Here is a 23,580-nt window from a genome sequence, read left to right as displayed (position 1 = left end):
CGTACGAAGAAATGCCGAAGCTTCTTCCGATGTCGTTCTCAGGAAATGGTCTTTGATCTAGATCAGACAGATAGGAAACAGAGGGTTTGGGTTGTCAATTAAGCGATGTACTTTTTTGAACACTAAACAACCCTTTGATTGAAAAAGGTGGTACTGGGGTCACTGGTAATCGAGGTTTGTTGAAGTTCAGAGTGTGATTCCAAACACTCACTTTCAAGTGCATGAGAGCACAAGATTTCGAGAAAGAATATCAAATCAGCTAATTCATTTCGATTCGCCAGATAAAATCAATTGTACTAGGAATTTTATATCCTAAAGTAAGATAAAATTAGTCTCGCTGGTATTTGCCGAGAGAAGAAAAATACTTCACGTAATAAATATAGGTTTCATTTTGAATTATTGTGTGACATGTCTTGAATTAAAAATTTCACAGCAAGATAACAGGATTTTATGTTTTTTTGGTAAAGCAATACAGTGTCTTTTTTAACATATTCACAAGCCTGTGTAATTTTCATTTTAAGGGGGCAATGAGCCAGAGTACAATGTGAGCTCTCCAATTCTACCTCCTCTCTCTCTCTCTCTCTCTCTCTCTCACGCACACATACACACAGAGACAGACAAACCCACAGACGCAGAGTGAGAATGGACGGTGGACTTCCAATGCTGAATTGTCTGCTGCAGCATACATTGAGGAGCTTATGTTCGTATTCATCAGATCATTCTAATTCCTCGAAGTGGGTTTATGCTGTTTTTTGGAGAATCTTGCCTCGGAACTACCCTCCACCAAAGTAGAGATGCACTCATGAATCATCAGTTTCTGTCGCGTAAAGTTTCGTACATTTCGCTGTTTCTTGATCGATGTTGCTCTGCTGCAGGTGGGAATTTGGAGGGGGTGCCATTGACAGGGCCAAAGGGAACAAAAGAAACTGGTAACCGTTATGTGATTTGAGTGACTTAAAAAAGAACTGAGAGATCCTGTTCTAATCTGCCGTCGATTTTTGAGCTTTTTCATCTGGTTTCTGAATCAGGATTCTTGTTTGGGAAGATGGGTTCTGTGATTTCTGCGAGTGTGAGAAGGTGGGAGGTGGGTACACGAAGGGAAGGTTTGGACCAGAGGTCTTCTTCAAAATGTCTCATGAGGTCTACAGTTTCGGTGAAGGGTCGGACTTTAATCGAACTCCCCTCGCATTGTCATCTTTTCGTGTCTCTTTCCGGGGCAAGAAAGAGTGATTTCTTCCCATTCTTGTTGCAGATTGGTCGGGAAAGTGGCAGCAGACAACAGTCACAAGTGGGTGTCGAGAGATACCGGGAGCGAAAGCGATCCGAACTTGGTCTCCTCGTGGAACACGTCGATCGAGCCGGTAAGACAAGTAACGCAATTTCACTGTTTGAGTAACCACAGCAGATGCAAGTCTCAGTTTCTATAGTTCTCCTTCAATCTTCATTTGCATGAAAGTTTACTTCCTACATGGCAGCAACCGAGGGCATGGGAGGTTCAATTCGATACCGGCATTCAGGTCGGTGTTTCCCGGACTTAAAAAGCAAAACAAACCCAGTTTTTCTTTCTCCCTTTACAAATGCACCTGCAGCTAAATTGTTTGAATTGCAGACAATTGCCATTATTTCGGTACGAGAAGGCATAGTTCAGCTTGGATCATTGGATAAGGTCTTCTTCTCTCTTCCTTCTCTTTTCTTCTTGCCTTCCCTCCTGATCGTTGTCCATTATGGTCATTTGGTTTCTCCAGATAGCGGAAGATCTTAATTTGGTGATCGGCATACAGAGAAAATTCAGCTATCTCCAAAGCCTTCCCGGTGTTTTCTCGATACAGAGACCATACCTACCTCTCCAAAATCCCTACCTCCGGAAATCCCATATCTCCATCACTGAACACCACGAGACATTTTACTTGGAGGATGAGAAACGCCAATACATTCGCGCCAAAAGGTTGTTCGAGGAAGCACCGGACGGCAGCCCGGTCAAGTCCATCAATCTCGGTTGGAACACCCCGCAATACGGTCTCCAGGGCCCATCCATGTGGCCGATCCCACCTCTTCTGTCGAAGCTACCTCCGGTGATCCCGCCGTATAACCCCATCGAACCTCCCAATCCAGCTGTCCAAGACAGGAACAGTATCAGCAATGGGTGCCAGAGAGCAGAAGCGAATGAAAACCAAGTTCAGATTGGTGATGTGAAAGTGGAGCCTTCATGTCACCTGGATGCTATTAGCGAAGAAAAGCCAACGCCCCCGAACTGTGAATTTGACATGAAAGATCAGGTACTTGTTGGATTTGAGCCTGTTAGAGATGGAGAATAGTCGCCAAATCTTAATTAATTAGGATAGCCGAAACGCCACATAATTATGAAGTAGACATATAGACAGAGCACTTTCAGGCTCCGAGCAGTCAGTCGGTAGTACATTAGTAGTTCTGCAACCGTTGTCCATCTGTTTATAAAAAATGAAAGTACAGTTTTATATGATAAGCTCAGGCGTTATGTACGTATGCGAAGTCTGTTTCTGTGAAGCCAAATTATGCTTCTCGTACGTACTGAATGCTCTGCATATAGTATGACAAACTTTGGAGCCTTAGCTCGATTTAGCACCGCCTTGTTCTGGATCACGGTCAGCTAATCTCGTGGCTGATCGTATGACATCCACCGGCCAGGGTTGAGCCGAACAACTGGGTTGGCCCGATTCCCTTTTGTTCCATCCCTATCGTTGTGGGATACATGACCTCCACCATTATGTGATGGTCCCCCTGAACATGCTGATAGGAAAAGGACATGGCAAATTGTCAATAGGATGAAGTTGGGCGCAACGATTGAGAACTTGCCCGGGACACGCTGATTGGTCCCCATTCTCAAACCACTTGATTTTTTTTCCCTGCTGAATGAATTCGAGAGAGAGAGAAGTGCGATTCATGTTTTGAGACAGATGCAGAGTGACAGGTTGGAAAACAACGTTGTCTGAACTCGTGTCGAGTTCTGTAATCAGGCTGATTTTCTTGAAGGCTAGAAGTACCTTTCTCATACGTGCTACATAATCAGACCATGTTACTTCACTCCCCTTCGCGACATGATCTTTACAGGACCCCATCACATTGATCTTATGTAGGCATGGGGCCAAAAGTCTGCACGGCGGATAGGCTTTCTAAGTAGACTGTCTCAGAACCATCAATACATACAGGGTATAATAATAACGTAGCAGCAAATTTTGCTTGAATCTCTGTAAGGACTTGGAAAGCAGTAATCAACTTAAAAGAACGTGCATATTTTGCTCGAGAATGTAGGTGGATCCCGAGACTGGCACCTCGACTGTTAGTAATATATGCTTGCTCTCTCTTCAAACACTTAATTTTGAATCATCAGCAACTCACAATGATGTCCGTTATCAGAGAAAAAATGCTTGGTCTCTCTTAAGAGTTGTTTCAATGAAGGGTTGCGATCCGTTCAAGACAGACCAAAGAGATTAAACAGAGTAAAGCAGTTTTCCCATCATAAAAAGAAATTAACCCACCAGAGAACAGAATAATCAGAGGCGTGGACTGAAACAAAGCATTCAAATTCCATTAAAATAAGGGAACTATTCGAGAACCCCTTGCTGAATGAAGCCTAGATTTACAGAGGATGCTTCAGAAACTTGCAGCAGCAAAGTCTGCGAATCTCATGCTGCATAAAATAATTAAGTCTATTTACAGAACCAGTTCCTAGACATACTTTACGAACGATTTAAGAAAGGGGCTCTGTGGATCTGCAGTTTAATGAGAATGAGGAGAAGATGAGTCGCTGTGATTTTCTTGACTCTCCTTAAGAATCTCCATCTACAGCATACAATCCCAAGTTTTTTTTTACGCACTGCTCTTCTGTCCATCACTTCCAAAAGCCCAGTGAAATTTAGCAGGAGTGCGCTTCAATGCCTTGACTCCTAGTGGATTGTCTTTGCTCTGTCGCACAAAAACAAATTAGAAAGAACACAAAGGATTGTTAATGAAGGAGGCACTTTGAATTGACTTTTATATGTTCAGGTCAAGTCAGATGCATCCCCAAATTCAGGAAGCAATTCATGATGAAATTGAATTGACTTGGTCGTGCTTACCATCTGGCAGGTCCCAGCGTTTACATTGCAGACCGGGAAGTCTTGAGGGCAGCAACTATAGTGGTCTTCACAACAGGTGGCTGCCTCGAGAGGGCAGCATCCCCAGGCAAAGCAGTAGTTTGCATACTCATAGACACAGCAGCAGGTGTTGCTCTCAGGACAAGAGTAGTAATTGTCGCAGACAGTTGGGGGCTTCACTGGAGATGGAGGAGATGGGCCGGGATTAGGAGGATTTTGGCCTTTCTTGATGGGGTAGGAGGCCTCCATTGCTATACCACATTTGCCAGTGGGGCTATTGGCCACATTTCGTGCCATTTTGATGTACCCTTGCTCTCCCCAGCTACCGCCCCATGAGTTCTTCACTATCCAGTAATCAACTCCGTTTTCTGTGCCATATCCGACTGCAGTAACCCCATGATCCAGAGCTGTCCCACATTTGCCAGTAAATATACCCTGTAAAAGCCAGAGGGCACGGTTAGGGCCATAAGCCCTTTGAAAATCATCTGCGCTTGCTCCAAGAAATTTGTGTTCAACAGTAACTTTCCAAATTAGCTCTCACAATTTGAAAAGTAAACATTATCATGACTATCATGCCGTAGCAGTCACAAAAAAAGGGCATAGTAGACCTATTTTTTCGAAAAATTTTAGTTCATATGACCATCGAAAAAAGGCTTTGTTAGCTTAGCATGGTTGGTCTCATGCAAGGGCATTCACAAAAAAGGGCCCAGTAGACCTATCTTTTTGAAAATCTAGTTCATATGACCATCAAAAGGGACTATATCTGCCAGAATTTCATTACTCCACAGAAGCTCATCAATTCCTCTACGTGATAATTTTTCAGGTAACTAGAGTAGTTGACACTCAAGCTGCAGATGGATAGTTTTTAGAGAGAAATTGCAAGCAACACTCCTCCATGATTATTACGCCAAGGCTAAAGCTTCTTATGATTGAGCATGCAATATTTTTAGGTTGATGGACCAACTAAGGAAATAAGACTATAAAGTAAGGATATTACCGAATCATAAAACTGGAATTCCCGGCCTCCTGCTTCAATGGCCACACTGACTGGTTGATTAGCAACTGCCTTTTGCAATGCTTTCTCATCATTTTCTGGAACATCTTCATAATCGTCAATCGTCACAACCTTTGCGTTCTTCTGCAAAAAGATGGCATAGAGGGAATGACATGTTATTACCTTCGTGATCATTATTATGCCCATTAGACTATTAGATGATTAACTGCAACACAAACCCTGTATTGGTCACAAGTGCTATCTACAGCTCTATAGGGATAATCTTCCTCGGTATCAATGCCTCCGTTGTTGATAATGAATTCAAAGGCATAATCCATGAGCCCGCCATTACATCCTTCATTGTAGGATGTATCGCAGTCCACAAGTTCCTGCTCGGACAGAGAGATCAAATCACCAGTCACAAGCTTGTTTATCCCCTCCACAGCAGCAATTGTAGAGAACGCCCAGCAACTCCCTTCAGTCAAAAATAAACACCGAATCAAGCAGGTATAGATAGAAGAATCTCAAGCCCATATTTTCTCTGAGTTCCCTGTTACATTCATCAATAAGCCAGTACATCACCAATGCCTCCACGGAAATGTCTCATACTCACTATATTCATCTCTTTAGCAAATTACTTTGATATATAAAGGCATACCAATTTTATAACTCATGGAGATTAATTAGAAATAAAAATATAGAGAGAGCTTACAGTGTTTTCCTCTGGTTCTATTGGGAAAAAAAAAATCGAGTTTTCACATAATTATAAGATGTTTTTCCCTTTCCAGACTGCTAATAACATGAATTTCTTCATGAAATATTTAAGGAATTTAGCTTTGCCTCCACATGATTACTAAATAAGCTAACTTCTGGACACCCTTAATTTTTTGCATTTGGATGTCAAGTGTGAGTAGTTGTTTCTCAGCCCCACCATTAGCCTTTCCATCATCGGATTCTGCACTCAAGTTTGCTGGATAAGCTGCAAACTTGAAGCTACACCTTCCCTCCACACTTCATTTTCATTGTCCAAAGAAACAGATATGAAGAAGAATTAACAGGACATCAACTTGCTGCCAATTAATCTTCTTAAAGATAATCATGTCTCAATACATAGATAAAACACAATCGCCCCTTGCAAACAGGCGCTTCAAAGTTTGTCATCAATCGTTCGCTCATAAGCTTTTCGTCCATGGGATTTCTAACAATCCTAATGACCTTATGCACATGTATGTGTATCCACCACCACCTAAATCGATTTTGACTATTTTTTCTTCCCAAAATCCTTTCGCACTAGCAGCTACAATTGCGTCAAAACAAATTAAAAAAAAATTACACCAATTGGCTTTCTCTTTTTCCAAGTAAAGTACCATTTTCACTTCAAATCCATCAACAGTGACTTCAGAGAAGATTGTGCACGAATGGCATTTTATTTTGGGCCAAATTGGGGTATCTCAATAGCTTGATCCTCCTTATTTAACTTAAAATTTGGCGCATGTAGCGACAGCCCATGAAAGCTCCCTCAAGCTGTGAACTTTGTAGCCACAAAAATGACTTAGCAAAAATAGGAAAATTCAAATGAGAGCAAAAAGATTCGCATACTACACCTTCATATGCTTTCTAAATTTCTAGGAAAAAAGAGAACAAAAAGATTTTTTATTTCCCGTCTATATCCTCTCTTAGCAATTCATGCTATAATCGAAAATAGAGTGTACTTATTCTACACGATCGATACAAAGCAAGTTCAAATATATGAATAACAGCCGATAGATCTTCATGAATGAACCCTATCGAAGCCCATAAAGGGATGTAAATCACGCGATCAACACAACGAAAACGGAACGCAACCATGGAAATCGGTCCAAAACGATGGAAGCTACCATCAGACAACCAAACGCACGAAACTTCCTAACGAGCAAAAAGGGCTAATATTTAACGCAAAAAAAAAAAAAAAAAAAAAAAATTCCTCCCACAGAGTAAAATAGCAAATTACCAGTAACCGCATCCTTGACCACAACATCTAAATTTCCACCTCTTTTTTTTTTTTTTTTTTTTTTTTTTTTGTTTAATATCATCACGGATGCGTTACACAAACGTATCGCATCGAAAATATCAAAAAGAAAATCATTAAAAGTATCCGAAGCGTTACGAAAATCAAATCAAGCAAATACATATGCGATATTAAACGAAGAACTCACCGCAGCTTCCCTGGTCCTTGACGTCAACAACGGCGCCTTCCTTCCTCCAATCGACGGACGCCGGCAGCTCCTCCCCGGCGGCCACGGCGTACCGATCGCTGCGGGCCCTCCCGAGCCGCCGCCCCGACCGATCCATCCTGGCGCCCAGGTACATGGACCGGTACTCCTCGTTAGTGAGGTCGGCGAACTGGTTGAGGCCGACCGTGTAGGTCCGGTCCCCGCCGGCGTTGTGGTCGTCGATGAACCGGAGGTTGTCCTTGAAGACCTGGAAGCGCTTCTCCTTCTCGCCCAGGGCGTTGTAGGCCTTGCCGTGCTTGGCGAGCCAGCTCTCGTAGACGGCCATCACCTCGTCGTCGGACCTCCAGGAGGAGGAGGAGGAGGAGGACCGGTCGCCGTGGGCCCGATCGTAGCTGACGATGGACATGTCGAGGGCGGAGGCGATCGTCGTCAGGGCCAGCGCGAGGGCGAGGACGGCCACGGCGGCCGCCGCCGGCGGCGATTTGAGATCCATCTTCTTGGCTTCGGCGTATCCGATCGGAGAATCAGAGGAGCGAGAGAGAAATGTAGAGAGAGAAAATGGGAATGGAGGGGCGAGAAGGCGAGGAATCGCGGTTTTATAGAAGGCGATGTAGAGAGAGAATCGGAGAGGTAGAGAGAGAATATAGGGGAAATTGTAAATTTGTGGAAATGGGAGTGGACGAAGGAGACTATTACAGGGCCCCCCCAGCAAGGAATCGCAGAGGCGAGACGTGATTGGCTGGAGGCGGGGGGGAGAGAGTGGGCCCCACGGGGAACGGGAGGGGGAATGGTCGCACTGGATATTTTCTTCTCTTTCCATTTGCGGTGGCTTATAAATGATTTTTCCCCCTTTTATTAAATAATAATAGCTGTTCGAATTCGATTTGAATACTACTCGATTCTTTTCCAACTCGAGTTGACGTCGTGCTCGGCAGATATGACAATCCGGCACCTTTGCTAGTTACGCAATTGTATGTTTACGTGTTCCAATCGCATAATTTACGATCATTCATATCGATAAATTTATAAATATAATATTTCATTCACGTTTTATTTCTTGAACAGAATTTGTATGGTTAAGTTTGAATTCGATTGAGATGCAAAAAAGTACGCTTGTTTGACTGAAAATTTCATAATTTTAAAGGAAGATAGTCAAGTTTTCATTTATTTTGTGGTTTAATAAGAGTAATTTCCTTTTAATTTGAGGGGAAGTTGTGTTCCCTCCAATCTAAATTTGTTGATTTTCAGTTTATGAAAAACATTTTCTGAACAATGATTAGTTTTATGTTGTTCAAACACCAAAAACTTGGAAAATATCCACAAGTGGATAGCCGTGATAGTTCGAGATTTACTACCTCATTGCCGAGGGAACGGGTTCAAATCTGGGTCGGGTCGGGTTTGGGTCGGGTCCCTAAATGGTCCGACCCAAATCGACCCATTAACCCATTTATGACCCGTTTATTACAATGTAAAATTTTTGACCCATACCCGACCCAATCCATACCCAACCCAAACCCGACCCATTTAACTAAACTTAATTTATTATAGATATATATTTAAAAAAATGGTATTGCTAAAATAATTTTATACAACACAAATTTAATGGACAATTTTTATAATTTTTAAAATAATTATTTTTAAAAATCGAATTTTAATTATTTCTTTTTTAAAATAAATTATTTTTTTAAATATAATTTTTCTTTGTCCTTTTATTTTTCTTCTCCTTCTTTGGCCGGTCACCGACCACGACGACGGCTGGTGGTCGGACCCACGGAGTGCACTGCGTTGAGGAGAAGTTACTGACCATCAAAATGAAATGGTCATCAAAATGATTTAAAATCAGGAGACCTTCCCCAGACAATAACAGAGCTTCATTTAGACATTTCTGCAAACACACGGAGTGCACTGCGTTTAGGAGAAGTTACTGACCATTCTAAGGCCAGAACTCAGATCTAGACTTGTGACGCCGAAGAAGTCAACTCAGTTGGACATGGAACCCTCAAGAACCGGAGAAACCAAGCCCGGCTTGTCCTTTAAACGGAACAAGGTAGAGCTGAAGGGGCTCGTGTGGGTGACCGTTCAACGAGGAAGTCCCTACCCGGCTATGAGACGACGACTAGAGGGCGAGTTCGAGGTGAACCGCGACTCTGGCTAGCTCCAAGCCAAGATCCTTGGGAAAGAGCGACTCAAACTAAACAACCAAAGAGCACTCGCGAGATGCGGGCAACGACTTAACGGAGATACGACACCCAAAACGCCAAGAGCCCCTTCCGAGATAGTGACAGTGGAAATAGAAGACCAGGTTCATTCCATACACGAAAACGGGATGAACCGTGATCTCACCTCCTTCGACCCCGTCAAGCCCCGAGATCATCGGAAGACCGCACTGACGACGACGATGATGACGACGACCAGCGATTCCTTTAAAGAGCAACCAACCAACGATTCCTTCTCCTCGAGGACGACGCCCCCGTCCTCTCTGCTGGTCGCCTCCCCGACCAAAATTCTCACTTGACAATTGCTGCCGCAGCTGCTGCAACTTTGTCTCTACTGTACAAGCATCCTTCCTCGCTCGTCTCCGCGAGCGTGAAGAAAAAAATGGGGAAAGAAAGAAAAGGGGTAGTCAGGCGTAGAGAATCGAGGTCGCAAGACGTGGGTTAATCAGATGAACCCATCTTCAGACTTTAATGGGTTTGTAAATGGGTCTTAAATGGGTACCCATTTAAGACCCATTTATTTTAGTTCTTTTATTTTTAAAACCCATCAGGGTGTCTTAAGAAATGAGGCCGGCCCATTAACGACCCATTTATTGGGTCCATAAATGGGTTGCATAACCCATTTTTAACACCTCTAGCGTCAGGTAACCCTAGTGGTGAGATCCTAGGTCAGCTTTCTCGACAGCTTCCCTGTTATGATATCGTAATTATTTTCCAAAAATAATTTTTCTTCTAACAAATGGACCCCAAGCTTAAGTTATGATATCGTAATTCATTGATTCACGTAATATGTTCTCCCAATTTTTTTTTATGGAAATTGATTTTTTTGGGGGATATTGAAAGGGGCAAAGTCCAAATGTTACGCTAGGAGTTGCCTAACAAAATTAGATCTGACATACTCATCACTTATAAATAAAGAACTCAAACCCTCCGATAAGACGTCATTTGCATTGCAAGAGCGAATAACAAAATCTGCTAACTAGTCATGAGTTTTTTTTTTCATCAAAGTTGTGCAGAAGTCCGACATGTTGAAATTACAAAAAGTTTCAGGAAGGTGTTGCGCCGTACGCGGTCGTGATAAACGTTGTATCGAGAAGAGCGCAAAAAAAAACAAGTAGCATGGGAAACTCCGATGTAAGTATGGGCGACTCCAGCACGCACGATGAGTTGCTTTCGTGCGTGCTGGGACTCAATTATTTCGTGGCCGATTGCTGTCCGAAAGTAGGGGCCGAAGGAGCCGGGGGCCCTCCCCTCTTTCGTCTGTTTCTCAGTAATTTCTAATTTGGTCGGATTCTCTCCTCCTACCTCCTACCATGATGCGAATCCTCCCAAATTAATCAAATAAGCTGCACCATCTCGATCCTCTGTCCCTAAAAATGGCGATCGCGTAAATTAATCGACTAACCACCATCTTTCGTTCCCCCCCTCCCTAAAAAATACCATCTAGGTCGTTGGACCCACAAAAAATTGAAAAAAAAAAGTTTGTGGAACGGAGAAGGTGATGTGCGCATCTTTTCTATTCAACGAAAAATAAGACATTTCAAGCGAAGAGGAGTAATGATAACCACTGTTTAAAATAAATCTCAGCAACCAAATGTCCTCGGTACACTAATTAAGCCCTCCAACACCTAGTCCCAAAGTTTCTTTCTATTGCGGGCCAAAATTTACTTACAATTTATCGAGCATGACTTTTATCTCGCTTGATGTGATTGAGAATTCTCAGCTTGGCAATGTGTTGGAGCCCTCCATTTAACCCTTAAGTTTAATTTTGGCTTATGGTGAAAGTGTGAAAATACATGATATATAACGGGGAGGCCAATAGAGGATCTGAAAAAATTCGAAATTTTGAATCCACCGCTTTGATACAATGTAAAATACATGAGAATATTGCAAATCATTATAAAAATTAAAATTGATAGATAGATGCATGGTTTAATATGGGTACTCTTAACGTATTGGAGTGTAATCATCACTTGAATAATGGTTCTTCGGCATCTCTAAACCGCAATCACATTTGTCAACATTGTGAAGGTTAGCCATATAATCCATAAAGGGTGAAAAATATAGTGCAAAAGTAATCAAAAACCCTAAACTATATCTATTGTGGTACATTTACCCTCACTTTTTTGAGAAGACATCAAAAGTCTCGAATTTATACTTATGTGGAATATTAAGAAGCAAATATTATTGATATGGACGCCAAAAAGCAAATATTGTTAGCATAACGTAAGCTCAGAGTAAATGTGTTAAGGTGGGAATGACTTGAAAAATTTTCTGGTTTTTCCCTGAAAATATAAGAAAGGAAAAGTAGGGTCAGAAATAACGCAAAGACGAATTAATACGAGCAAGGCACCGATCGTGGCAATGGACGCTCCACAGAAATTATAGCCTTTGGTGGTGAGTGGGGCCCACACCACGGATTCCGACGAATCTTTTGGGCGTTTACGAAGAAAGTGTCTTTAGTAATTATCATTGATGGAGAAGGGGACAACTCCAGGATGGCCACTTCCTTGACCATGACCCTGTCTTAATTATTATTATTACTTTTTAATTTTTAATCACGGGTTCCTCTCAATTGCAACATCACATCGACCTTACCCGCACGCTAATTACACCTGACTTTTTCCCGATCACCCATAACCAAAAAGATAAAATAACAATAAAATGCTTTTACCCTTTTGGCAATAATCTGGAAAAAAAAATACGTGGCCAGGAGAAAAATAATCTGGAAAATGTCAATCGTCCGAGTGGGTTCAAGAAAAAAATAATAATAAATATTTTTGCTTCCCAGGCTACCCCCGATGACGTGGGCGCCTCTTTGTAATGTACCTTTTTCAGGACAATATTAACTTTTCATTTTTAACCAAAATTTAAAACAGTATTCGAATAATAGAAATTATACGAAAAAACGTATTAGGGTTTGCATGTTGAGTGATTACGGTCTTTGACAAAGTCAAAATGCATCCGCTGCGAGATTTAAAGTAAGCGAATAGTTATAAGGAAAAGTTCATTTAGAAAATTCTGTATTTTCATTTTTTTTTCTTTTTAAATAAGAAAGGTGAAAGACAATGCAAAATTAGATAGGACGCTGTGCATTGCTATTATAGAAATAAGTCTTTATCCAATTTTTGACTTGTGAAGAAGTGTCTCAATATCAAATGATGTTATATTTGGTACTTTTATTCCCCTCGTTTGTTAAGGCAACAAATTACATAAAATGCTTCCCTTTTCATTTGGAAAATGCTCCGAATAAAATTATGGAAATGATTACGCACCTCTATAAAGTCATGGGTGTGATTACACATTAGTATATCCTCTCTCACTCTATGCCCTCAAACTTTGTTTGGTAGCAATGATAAAAATCAGGATATAATAAAATTGATCATATATTGTGTTTGATTCTTGCCCAAAATATGATAAAGTCAAACAATAGGCAGATATAATATAGATAAAAGTATCTCATAAGAAGGTGGATAAATGTGGACATGATTTTTATGTTCATAATATAATATATTTCTCGAATAATAACTTCATAAATTAATAAAAAATTAAATGTGGATAACAATTGTATTCTAATATAAAAAAAATATAAAAAAATATTTTTCATTTTAATTTATTCCTTTTTAAATTTTTCGTATTTCTTTCTACTCTATAATATATATCTGTGTATATACATATATATAATAGCATCATTTTTTTAATATATATTTTAGGTATATTAGTATAGTTTATTATTTAATAATAATTTTTTCTAAGGAATGATGGAAGGGAATTAAAAGAAATAAAAATAGATGGAAAAATAGTAAAAGTATAATTTAATAAAGATGAAGTAGGATAACCAAGATTTTAAATGAACAAATTCATATTCGAAAGGGATCTTTCTAATTCTCCAAGAATGAGAGGCAATGAGATTTCTAAAAAAAAAACTCAGTCTCATTCTCCTTGGTATTTCTAGTTCATGTTGAAGTTTCACGATTCCTTCGTAATTCTCTAGTTTATGTTAAAACTCTGCAAAAATGATAAGAAAATCGAAACTCTTTTTCCATAATAACTCTCTAATTCACGTCAAAACTCCACAAAAGAAGTAAGAAAGTAAGAATTCCTTCTCCTCCCTAGCTTTGCAATTTAGGAGTTTCATGAAAGTGATAAGAGAGTCAACGCGCTATACTTTTCCCCAAAAAAAGAAGGTGAGTGATCATGTTTTCTCTCTTTTTCTAGATTTAGCACTTGTTGGCTAATCTACCTCATTAGTGTTGTTGCAGCTTGTTTACATCTCTTATTATAATCGAACCTATGGCACTAGAATGCTTCAATGAGCTCCTTTGCTATTTAAAATGTAAATCATACGATAATCATGGATAGGTTGTTTCGGATTACTTTTGTTTGTACGGATTTATAATTTCTGTAGCAATGAATCGTGGAAGATTCTTACAAATACCATTTGTGCATTTTTAGATTCATTTGCATTGATATATCATTCACACCAAATAATTGACATGATAGAAAATGAAATAGTTCGATTTTAATATCGCGATTCACCAAACGATGGATATGATATTAAAAAATTAATGAATTTTATATCATATCCTATCTAGTCATATTCTAATTAAAAATCAAAGTAATCAAACACAGCATCAATGCTTGCACCGATTTACATATCAAAGAATTCTTGATGAACGAAAGTCGAAAGACTTATTTCTTCACAATATATAGATTGGACAAGTCTGGACCTATTGTAGCCTAACAATGTGCACTGACAAATTCATTTAGCCTAGCAAGTCAATAAATCAACTTGAATCCGGTGCAATTGTTGAACCTAACCTTGCGTAACAAAGAAAGAATATGTAATTTATCATGCGAAAAACCAGATGCAAAGAGTTTGCTCCTAGACAAACGTATTGATTATAGAAAGTCAACAGTCTAGTAGCTTGTAGCAAAAGAGTTGGAATGTCGCACGTCTTGTACAGTCAATAATAATATTTTATGGAAGCATCAAGCCGTTCTTATCATATGTCGCTTGGCTTACTCAATGACGAAAGGAACGACTGGCCACGTTCGATTTGTCCAGAGTTCTTGTCCTATTTCGATTAGGAAAATTATTTTGTCTTGTCCCTTAAAAGTTACACGTGTGATTTTTGGATATGTCACACGATATTTCTATTCATCATGCGTCTAATGGGTTCTCGTTTTACTAAGAAATTAAACAATTTCACAATACTTTGCGCTTGGAGATTTATTTGAATAAATGGAAAATCCATGTTTGGGAACGCATAGAAAAGTTGCACCACGAGGAGGAATCAATGGATGGACTTGCATTTGAAGTAATCTTGCTCCTTAGATGACATTCCTTTTTCAATTATTAGGAATTGTAAAAGGCCTCGGCCTTCTAAGAAAGAACAAATTTCACTGCTGATTAAAGACGGCCATCAACCGGCGATGGTCTCGGCGATTGTGATAGAGTTAGGATTTTTTTTAATTGTTTAGTGATGTTAATTGAAATCTCAACATTAAGTATTGCTGGTACACCCAATTCCGCTTTTCGGGGGACCGTATACCATGTGGAATCCAATTTCACATTCTGATTTCTCTGGGGACATGAAAAATGTAGATAGTTAAATCTCAATGCTTAAGAACTCCAATTCTGTATCGAACTAAACAACGTCAAGATTATTATTATCGGGCTGTCAAAATAGGGCAAAATTCAGGGCTAAATTAAGCCGATGACACTAACTTATTAATGGTTTGATCATATATTTGCGTACTCAATCACACAACAGTAATTCTGCATCAAGCCCCGCTCTCTCTTATTTTAGATTTGATGAGCCTCTTTTTCATTTAAATTTTGGGGCCGAGCAGCTAATTCGAGCCCATCAACACGAGTCGAAAAGTAAATCTAACATGCGTTTAGTGAAGGGAAAACGTGTACGGATCTGCTAACTACTTGGGCTTTTTCACGAGGCCGATGTCCATGGCAGTAGTTTTCTCGTGCATCCTGCTGCGGAACTTTCGCCATCGTTGTTGTCTTGTCAGGGAGTCAGGATTGATTGGCCTCGCTGTACCAAGAAGAGTCGTCTTGCAACTCGCTGGCGATAACGTGGGGGCCTAAACGAGCCTTAGAAATTTGATGACTGGAGTGATTGGTTAGCAGAAGCGGCGTTGATCACGGACGACGTCCTCCCTCTCCGCCTGTCTCCATCTCCATCTCCACCGCCGCCCCTTTTCCACCCTCTGGTCTTGCGCCTCATCTCCAATTCCTCCTCCTCCTCCACCACCCCGCCCGTCCCTCTTTCCGCGGCCCGAGTCATGGTCTTTCCAAACCTGTGGCCTTCGCCTGTGGCTCGCCTTTCGCCATGTCTTCGCCGTTGCCCAGAACCTCCAACCTCTTCCTCCAGGGCCAGGGCCAATTTCAAATCCTCCATTACTCTCTTTAGTTAGTTCTCTTCTGTGCCAGTAGTGCTAGACTGTATAGAACATGCAATTTCTTCTCGTCCTTCGCCGGAGAAAAGTTAGGGACCCATCCCGTCTTTTGTCCCGTATCGAAAAGTCACAACAACTATCTTCTCTATAAATCCCAGTGTCAAGTGCTGATCTCTTTCCTTCGGAGACATCCGATAAAATTGGAATGAAACAGAAGATTAACATGACCTCTACACAAGGATAACTCGTACAAATCAAGAAATGGTCCAATTTTTCTTTTTCTTTTTTTAATTTTGTTTCACTTCAAGTTTCGTAGCAAGTGCTAACTTGAAAATTTAAGTTATTCAGATTCATTATGCTGGAAATTTAGTATGAGTTAAGAACTTTTTTTTTTTTTGGTTATTTTGTTAAATATTAAAGAAAGATTGTACAGGAAATGAAGTTTCCTCGATAAATTATTCTGGAAAATTAGTACGAGTTAAGAACATTTGTGTTTTTTTTTTTGGGTTAAATATTAAAAGATTACACAGGAAAATGAAGTTTCCTCTAACATGGGCTGTGAACCATAACAGAATTTACTTCATCACTTGCATGCATTTATTGGTGCAGTTATGTTCAAAATCTGGGATAATTACTAAGAAAGTTCTAAACCTATTATATAATTGCTAATTTAGTCTTAAATTTTCAATTTAGCTACACTTTTGATGATTTGTAAATATAGTACTTCTAGTTAAAATTGGCCAAAAATCACTAACATAGATGCCGAGTATGCTATGCAGTATGGTTGGTATTGACATAGACATTATTAATTTTTTTTTTGAATTTATTCTTTTCTTTTCTTTTCTTTTTCCTTTGTTTGCCCTCATTTCCCTCCATCGATCATCGGGCCTTGGCGATGGCTGGCAAAGGTCTCTAAGCATAGGCAAAGGCTCCAACGCTCTCATCAGATTTGGTGAGGGGAGCCCTTGTTGGCCAAGGGGGTGAGCTGATCCCCACATCAACCTCTAATAAGGCTCACCTTTATTGACAGGGTTGGACAACAACTCTTTTCAGCCCTACATCCAAAAACCCCAAAAAATTTAAAAAAGAAGAAGAAAAAAACATAAAAAATTCAAAATATTATTAATATATTATTTAAAAAGTGCCACGTTAATGCCAACTCCATGTTAGTAATTTTTGACTAAAATTAGTCGAATGGACTCAATTGGGAAAAAGTAGAAATGTTTATGACTCAATTGGCAAAATTAAAATATTTAAGACCCAATTGGTAAAAGTGCAATAGATTTAAAACTTTTTAGATAATTTTTCCTAATGAACTAATGTGGCTTCAAACTTATATTGCGCGGAATGAACCATAATTTTTCTCTATCAGGAAAATTGTCCAAAAAGTCCTAAACCTATTGTACCTTTATCAATTTAGTCATAAACCTTTTAATTTTGTCATTTTAGTCATAAAGCTTTTCATTTTTTTTCCAAATAAGTATATTTGACCAATTTTAGCTAAAAAATGCTGACATGGACGCCGGTAGTGCCACATAGGATTACCGTTGTTGATGTGGATAATTTTAAATAATATTTTATTTTTTTGAATCCTAATTATTTTTTTTCTTTTCTTTTTGCCTTTTTTGGTGGTCGGCCGGTTGGCCTCGCCTAGTCGAGCCTTGCTTGCCACAGGCTAGGCCTGACTCGATGAGGGCGAGCACTGGCAAGGGTCAGCCTCGCTTGGGCGAAGCCCCAACAAGGGCTCCCCTCGCCTAGCGTTGCCATTGCTCGGCTGACGCCTTGCAAAGCCGCCCTTGCGTGGCTTGCGTAAGGCCGGTCTTGTCGGGCCTTGGCTGGGCTCGCCCTCACTTGGCCGAGCCTCACTTGTGGCAGGTGAGGCTAGCTAACTGGCCACTAGAAAAGTGAAAGAAGAAGGGTAAAAAGAAAAGAAAGAAAAGAACGAGAAAAAAAAAATTAAAAATTAGAAAAATTAAAATATTATTAAAAATTGTATACGTCGGCGTTGTCCTACGTAGCACCGCTAGTGTCCACATCAACATTTTCCGGTCAATAATGACTTTTTGGATATTTTTCCTTATTCTATCTCTCAATCTTCTGATGGTCCATAGATACAATTTTTGGTAAATTAACCGTGACATTCCCTCCATTTAGTCCCAATTTAGCACATTTATCGCATATACCATCTATAGATTTTGTCCGATTTGGCACGGTGTCATTATTTGGCCCAATTTTTAATTAGTTTTCGTTTTACTCACTCTCTCCAAGCTATGACATTGAAATAGAGATTGAGTGCATTTCGAAGAGGATGCGCAATCAGATGTCGAATTGCGAGAAAGACTCAACAGAAGCAGATGGATGGAACCCTACCGACGACACTATTTCCTTGTTAACGCGACAAGATCAGAGATGGAGAGAGACGGAGAAATAGAAGGTGTGAGCTCACCGACATTGTTCTGGAAAATAATTTCTTTTCATAAATAGTCTTTTTCTATTTTTATTTTTTGGAAAATTTCTGAGTAAAAAAATGTGTTTGATAATTATGCAAAATTTTTATTCTCGAAATAAAAAAAAAGAGTTTGGTATGATTCACAATTTTTTTTTTTGTAATGTATAATTTTTTAAAATTTTTAATAATTTTCTTAGAATTTTCTTTTTCTCCTCTTTTCTTCTTCTTGCTCCTCCTCTAGCTGGTGGTGGCAGCGAATAGCAAGTGGTGGTGGCGTCTGGCAAACGGCGGCAACCGATGGTGACATATGGCGGGTTGTGAGTGGTGAGGAAGAAAAAGAAAAGGAAAAAGAAAAGAAAGAAAATGACTTATTTCTAGAAATTATTTCCGGGAATAAGAAATCGCTTTTTTCTACATTTTGTTTTTGTTCCAAATCTATTTATCGACTACTTTTTTATTCTAAGGAATAGAAAAATTAGTTGACATTACCAAATGAATTAATTTTTTATTTATTTATTTCGAGAAACAAAATAAGAGAGATTAGGAGAAATAAGAACGTTATCAAATGGAGCTTGAGTGCTTTGGAAATGATTAAGGAAAACTGGAAAGTCTACTCGCTTTCCCTTCTAGTGGTGGAAGATCACCACCGATAGGAACGCTACAGAGTGACTTCGTGTATCTTTAATCATTGGCTTTTGTCTAGATAGCAATTTTTAGACTTGATGTTTAGGCTCTTTCAGACGATTAAGGAAAACTGGAAAGTCTACTCTCTTTCCCCTCTAGCGGTGGAAGATCACCACCGACAGGAACGCTACAGAGTGATTTCGGGTATCTTTAATCATTGGCTTTTGTCTAGATAGCAATTTTTAGACTTGATGTTTAGGCTCTTTCAGTCCACAAATTATTCGAAGCCTACCTTGGACGAATTAATCTAATTATCTTTTTCGACCGATGCGGGTATGTGGCACGCACATACATTGAGGTCGAGTTACTTTTTTTTTTGGGTAACCGAGGACTCCACTACGGGCCCTCCATGCCTGGACGGCACCGAAAGGCCGGACTCCTATACCTCAGGGGAGACTAGCATAGGATCACAACACCATGACCCCCCCACTTATAATGCTAGCAACTGCGGGTTTCGAACTCTTGACCTTGGCGATGAAGGAGAGACTCTCAACTAACACAGATACCTATGGTTAGGTGAGGTCGAGTTATATTCGTGTCTCCTTCAACAAAGTTTTTCATAATCGCTCGACATGATTTTCACTTGAGATAATTACTAAAAAAAATTTAAACCTAGTGTATGGATATAGATTCAATCTTAAACTTAGTCTTTCTAAATAATTTAAGCCGAAAATCACTGAAATGGATGGCACGACTGATATTGACAAGGATAATTTTTGTAATTTAAACATATCTATTTTTTTTTCTTTTTTGCATTTTTTCTTTTTCTTTATAAAAATGAAAAAGTTGTTAATGTTAACATCAACCATGTCACAGAGGATAACTGGTGTTTGCGTCAACAATTTCCGGACAAAATCGGATGGAAAGACTACATTAAAAAATTGTCAAAATATTTATAACTAAATTGGTCAAATTGAAAATTTTAGAATTGAATTAGTTTCCACATGATAGGTTTAATTGATTTTTTTTTAAATATATATTTCTCTATATTAGGTCCTGTTAGATGGAAAAATGACTTAATTTTTTCCTTTTAAATTAGTTGTCAAGAGCAGCATGACATAACATAAAAAGCCCCAAAAAAATAAAATGAAAGGGCCCTACATGTACATGCATCGAATGATTTGTGTCCCAGTCCTAGTCACGTTTAACAATGATGAGTTGATGACCAATTGGTCGAGCACAATGCCGTGGTTGTGGCAATGCAATCGATGCCGAAAGATAAGCAGTTTCACTCTCCCACTTATAAAGTCGAATCTAGTGTTAGTGCTAGATTATCTGGTACGTGCAATTTTCTTCTTTGCCATCTTCTAATTTTATTTTTTTTAAAATAGAGAATGTGTTTCACGTCATTTGGCTTTTCAAGTGGGTGATTATGTCAATCGCATTTGTGGAACTGAAAGTAATCCCTGCAGGAAAAAAATAGAGCAAGTAATGCCATATTTATCCCATTTTAAAAACTCACGACAGCTTCCTTCTATATAAAAACAAACGTGTTAGGTGATAAGGTTGTCTCTACAGAAACGTCAGATAAAATTGGAACGATCTATAGAGAAGATTAATAGTGCCCCTGCACAAGAATGATGTGCACAAATCAAGAAATGGTCCAACCTAAGATAAGTTAATGATATATTTACCTTCGTCTTAATTTTCATACATCAACACAAGATGAGTAAAATCAAAACTTAGCATCCAATCTCCAAAGCAAATTGCTATAAAAGGCAAAAAAAAAAAAAAAAAAAAAAACAATGCCAAATACCCTCTCAGTCTATACATACATTATCATATGAGGATTTATTGAAAAGATCCATAACTGGACATAAGTTTTGAATCTTTCACCTATAAAAATCAAAGTTACAGCAAAATCATTTAAGTTCAATGACCGCAGATTGCATCCGATAGCAATCATAGATCCACCATGTCACTTACTATACTGATAAGCAGTGCAGATGGAGACCCCAAGCTCCATGAACGTGCGGTACAAGAGAGAAAATGGTAAACCTGTTGAGGCAGCCTGAAATCTTCCCTTTCTGTCATTAGGTTCCTAGTTTTTGAATTCGTCGATCTTCATAGACAAGAAAATGCAATGTTGTTTGCTCATGCCTGCTTATTTGATTACTATAATTGAGGGTGGCCCATGCGCGCATCTAGAAGGCACTGTGCTAGGCGCGTGGACCTCACATGCCATGGTGAACATTAGTATCTCTTCTCTTCTCTCACTCTATGCTCTCAATACTTGCACTGATTTACGTATGGAAGGATTCTCGGTGGATGAAAGCCGAAAGACTTATTTTCTTTACAATATTTAGATTGGATGAGTACGGGTCAATTACAGTCGAGACTATGTTTATCAATAAATTTATTTCAGCCTAACAAGTCAAGAAGTTAACTTGAATCAACCGTGACTGTTGAGCCTAACCTTGCTTAACCAAGAAATGATACGTTATCTTCTCATGTAAAAACCAAATGCAAGAATTTGCTCTTAGACAAATATGTTGACACATTAGAAAATCAAAAGTCTTGTAGCTTGTACTACAGCAAAAGAGTTGGAATCTCACACGTCTTGTATAGTAAATAATATCTCATGGCAGCATCAAGCCGTCCTGGTCAAACGTAAATTGAGTCACGGAAGGACGAATCGTCAGGTAAGTGGCCAATTGCCAGCATTTCTATGTGTCCGAAATTTTTGTCAGATTTCGTTAGGAAAACTATTTTGTCTTGTCCCTTAAAATGACACGTGTAATTTTCAGTGCCTCCCACAAACTTTTATTTATTTTTCTTTGGTTACTTGATATTTTTAGATATAACATACGGGATAATATCACAAATAGTCTTTAAACTTTGGTCTAAGGGACAATATGACCTTGAACTTTGAATATATTTAATGTGATACCTAAATTTTAATTCGACGTGGATGTTGTTCTTGGATTATCTATATATATATAATGTAATTCTTGAATTAAATGATAATGTTCAATGTTATCATTTCATTAATTAAAGATCATGGATAACAATGATTTTTTTTTAATGTAGTTTGAGAGTTAAAATGAACATGTACAAAAATTCAGGAATCACATTGAACAAATTAAAAATTCAGTAAATCATATTTCACATTGGTTTGAAATTTAGAGACATTTTATGTCATTTTCTAATGTTATTGGAAATCTATTTCATTTGTCTAAAAGGGTTCTCGTTTTAGTAAGGAATTAAAAAAATCACAGCATATTGGGCGTGGTAATTTATTTGAAATAAATGGGAAATTCGTGTTTGGGAACGTATAGAAAGGTTGCCTCATGAACTTTCCCTCCTCTCTAAAGCTGGAGTTTTTTTTTTTTTTTTTTGTCAGTTCTACTCTATGCCTACTTTACACTCACTCTTAGACTTTTGCTCTGCCTCTTGCAGGGCGTGGGAGTCGAAACCCACTCTTGAAACTTACTCGTCCCCACCCCATCCCTCCCTGAGAATGTGAGGATTTGAACTCCTCACCTCCCCCTTCCATGTTGGAAGGGTGGCCACTAAGGCGAATCCCAGTGGTTCTCTAAAGTTGGAGTTACTTTTGTCACATTTGCAGTCTCACATTAAATGGTTGCTGAAGCCTCGTTTTTCCATGACGAGAAATCGACGGATGGACTTGCAATTCAAGTAATCGAGTTCCTTGGATGACATTCCTTTTCAATTATTTGAATTGTAAAAAGTCCTGGCCTTCTAAGAAGGAAGACTTTTCACCGGTGATAGCAGACGGCTAGCGGCCGGTGACTCGCAGTGGTCTTGATAGATTTTTGATAGTTTGCTGATGTTGAGGAAGGCAAAATTACCAAAAAATAATAAATTAAAAAAATCAATTCAGTGCTAAATTTTCAAGTTTTCTAATTTAGTTGTAAATTTTTTTGATATATTGTTAATTTATGCATTCGAATCAATTTTGATCGAAAATAACTGATATACAACCGACACTAAAGTGAATATTTTTATAATATTTTTATAACTTATTTATTTATTTTTCATTGTGACAGGGGAGGAATGTGACCGCATTGCCCATATCTAGTGAGGGCTTGCAGGCCCTTGTTCATCTTAGTTGGCCACAATGAAAAAAGAAAGAATAGAAAAGAAAATTTATTTTTTGAAAAATAATAATAATTATTCACATCAATGCTAATTGTTCTATATGATATGGCACTAGAATGTACAAAAGCTATTCCCGGACAAAATTAGCTAGAATAACAAAATTATTAAATTGTCAAATGATGTAGGATTAAATGGCCAAATTTAAAGGTTTATAACAAAATTTGCATATGTACAATTGGTTACAATTTTTTTGCTAATTTTCCCATGTTAGCAATGTGGGATTGGAATCTCACTACTAAGTGTTTGCTAGAACACCCAATTTCGCTTTTTGTGGAATCCTCGTACAATATGAAATTCAATTTCACACTTTGATTTCTCTACAGACATGAAAAATGTAGAAATTGTAATTTAACTACTTAAGAAATCCAATTCT

General features: G+C 38.8%; 2 protein-coding genes and 2 non-coding genes across 4 annotated transcripts; 3 read left to right on the top strand and 1 right to left on the bottom strand.

The window, feature by feature from the left end:
- Positions 1-541: 541 nt before the first annotated feature.
- Positions 542-2,529, top strand: LOC104449301. The gene is made up of 7 exons (XM_010063418.3): positions 542-788; positions 876-929; positions 1,029-1,160; positions 1,253-1,361; positions 1,476-1,517; positions 1,610-1,666; positions 1,746-2,529. Exons 1-7 carry the CDS (start codon positions 643-645, stop codon positions 2,313-2,315), a joined length of 1,110 nt encoding a protein of 369 aa, XP_010061720.1. The 5' UTR covers positions 542-642; the 3' UTR covers positions 2,316-2,529.
- A 1,010-nt stretch (positions 2,530-3,539) lies between these two features.
- On the bottom strand, positions 3,540-7,920 carry LOC104449302 (low-temperature-induced cysteine proteinase). Its single transcript, XM_010063419.3, has 5 exons — positions 7,302-7,920; positions 5,346-5,581; positions 5,110-5,250; positions 4,095-4,547; positions 3,540-3,942 (listed from the first exon to the last, which is right to left on the bottom strand). Exons 1-5 carry the CDS (start codon positions 7,810-7,812, stop codon positions 3,847-3,849), a joined length of 1,437 nt encoding a protein of 478 aa, XP_010061721.1. The 5' UTR covers positions 7,813-7,920; the 3' UTR covers positions 3,540-3,846.
- An 8,206-nt stretch (positions 7,921-16,126) lies between these two features.
- On the top strand, positions 16,127-16,228 carry LOC120295179. The gene has a single exon (XR_005552537.1). It is a non-coding gene; the product is annotated as a U6 spliceosomal RNA (small nuclear RNA).
- Positions 16,229-20,593: 4,365 nt separating this feature from the next.
- On the top strand, positions 20,594-20,698 carry LOC120295186. Its single transcript, XR_005552544.1, has one exon. It is a non-coding gene; the product is annotated as a U6 spliceosomal RNA (small nuclear RNA).
- The last annotated feature ends 2,882 nt before the right edge of the window (positions 20,699-23,580 follow it).

Source organism: Eucalyptus grandis, chromosome 6 (assembly GCF_016545825.1).
Source record: "Eucalyptus grandis isolate ANBG69807.140 chromosome 6, ASM1654582v1, whole genome shotgun sequence".
NCBI classification, from domain to species: Eukaryota; Viridiplantae; Streptophyta; class Magnoliopsida; order Myrtales; family Myrtaceae; genus Eucalyptus; species Eucalyptus grandis.
This window is presented reverse-complemented; position numbering and strand designations above follow the sequence as displayed.

Coding starts and splice junctions, on each gene's coding strand:
- LOC104449302 (XM_010063419.3), bottom strand. CDS start 7,812: ATGGATCTCAAATCGCCGCCGGCGGCGGCCGCCGTGGCCGTCCTCGCC. Junction 4,548..5,109: donor AATTCCAGTTTTATGATTCG/GTAATATCCTTA, acceptor TGGCTTTTACAG/GGTATATTTACTGGCAAATG. Junction 3,943..4,094: donor ACGCTGGGACCTGCCAGATG/GTAAGCACGACC, acceptor TTTGTGCGACAG/AGCAAAGACAATCCACTAGG.
- LOC104449301 (XM_010063418.3), top strand. CDS start 643: ATGGACGGTGGACTTCCAATGCTGAATTGTCTGCTGCAGCATACATTG. Junction 930..1,028: donor AAAGGGAACAAAAGAAACTG/GTAACCGTTATG, acceptor TTTCTGAATCAG/GATTCTTGTTTGGGAAGATG. Junction 1,362..1,475: donor GGAACACGTCGATCGAGCCG/GTAAGACAAGTA, acceptor CCTACATGGCAG/CAACCGAGGGCATGGGAGGT.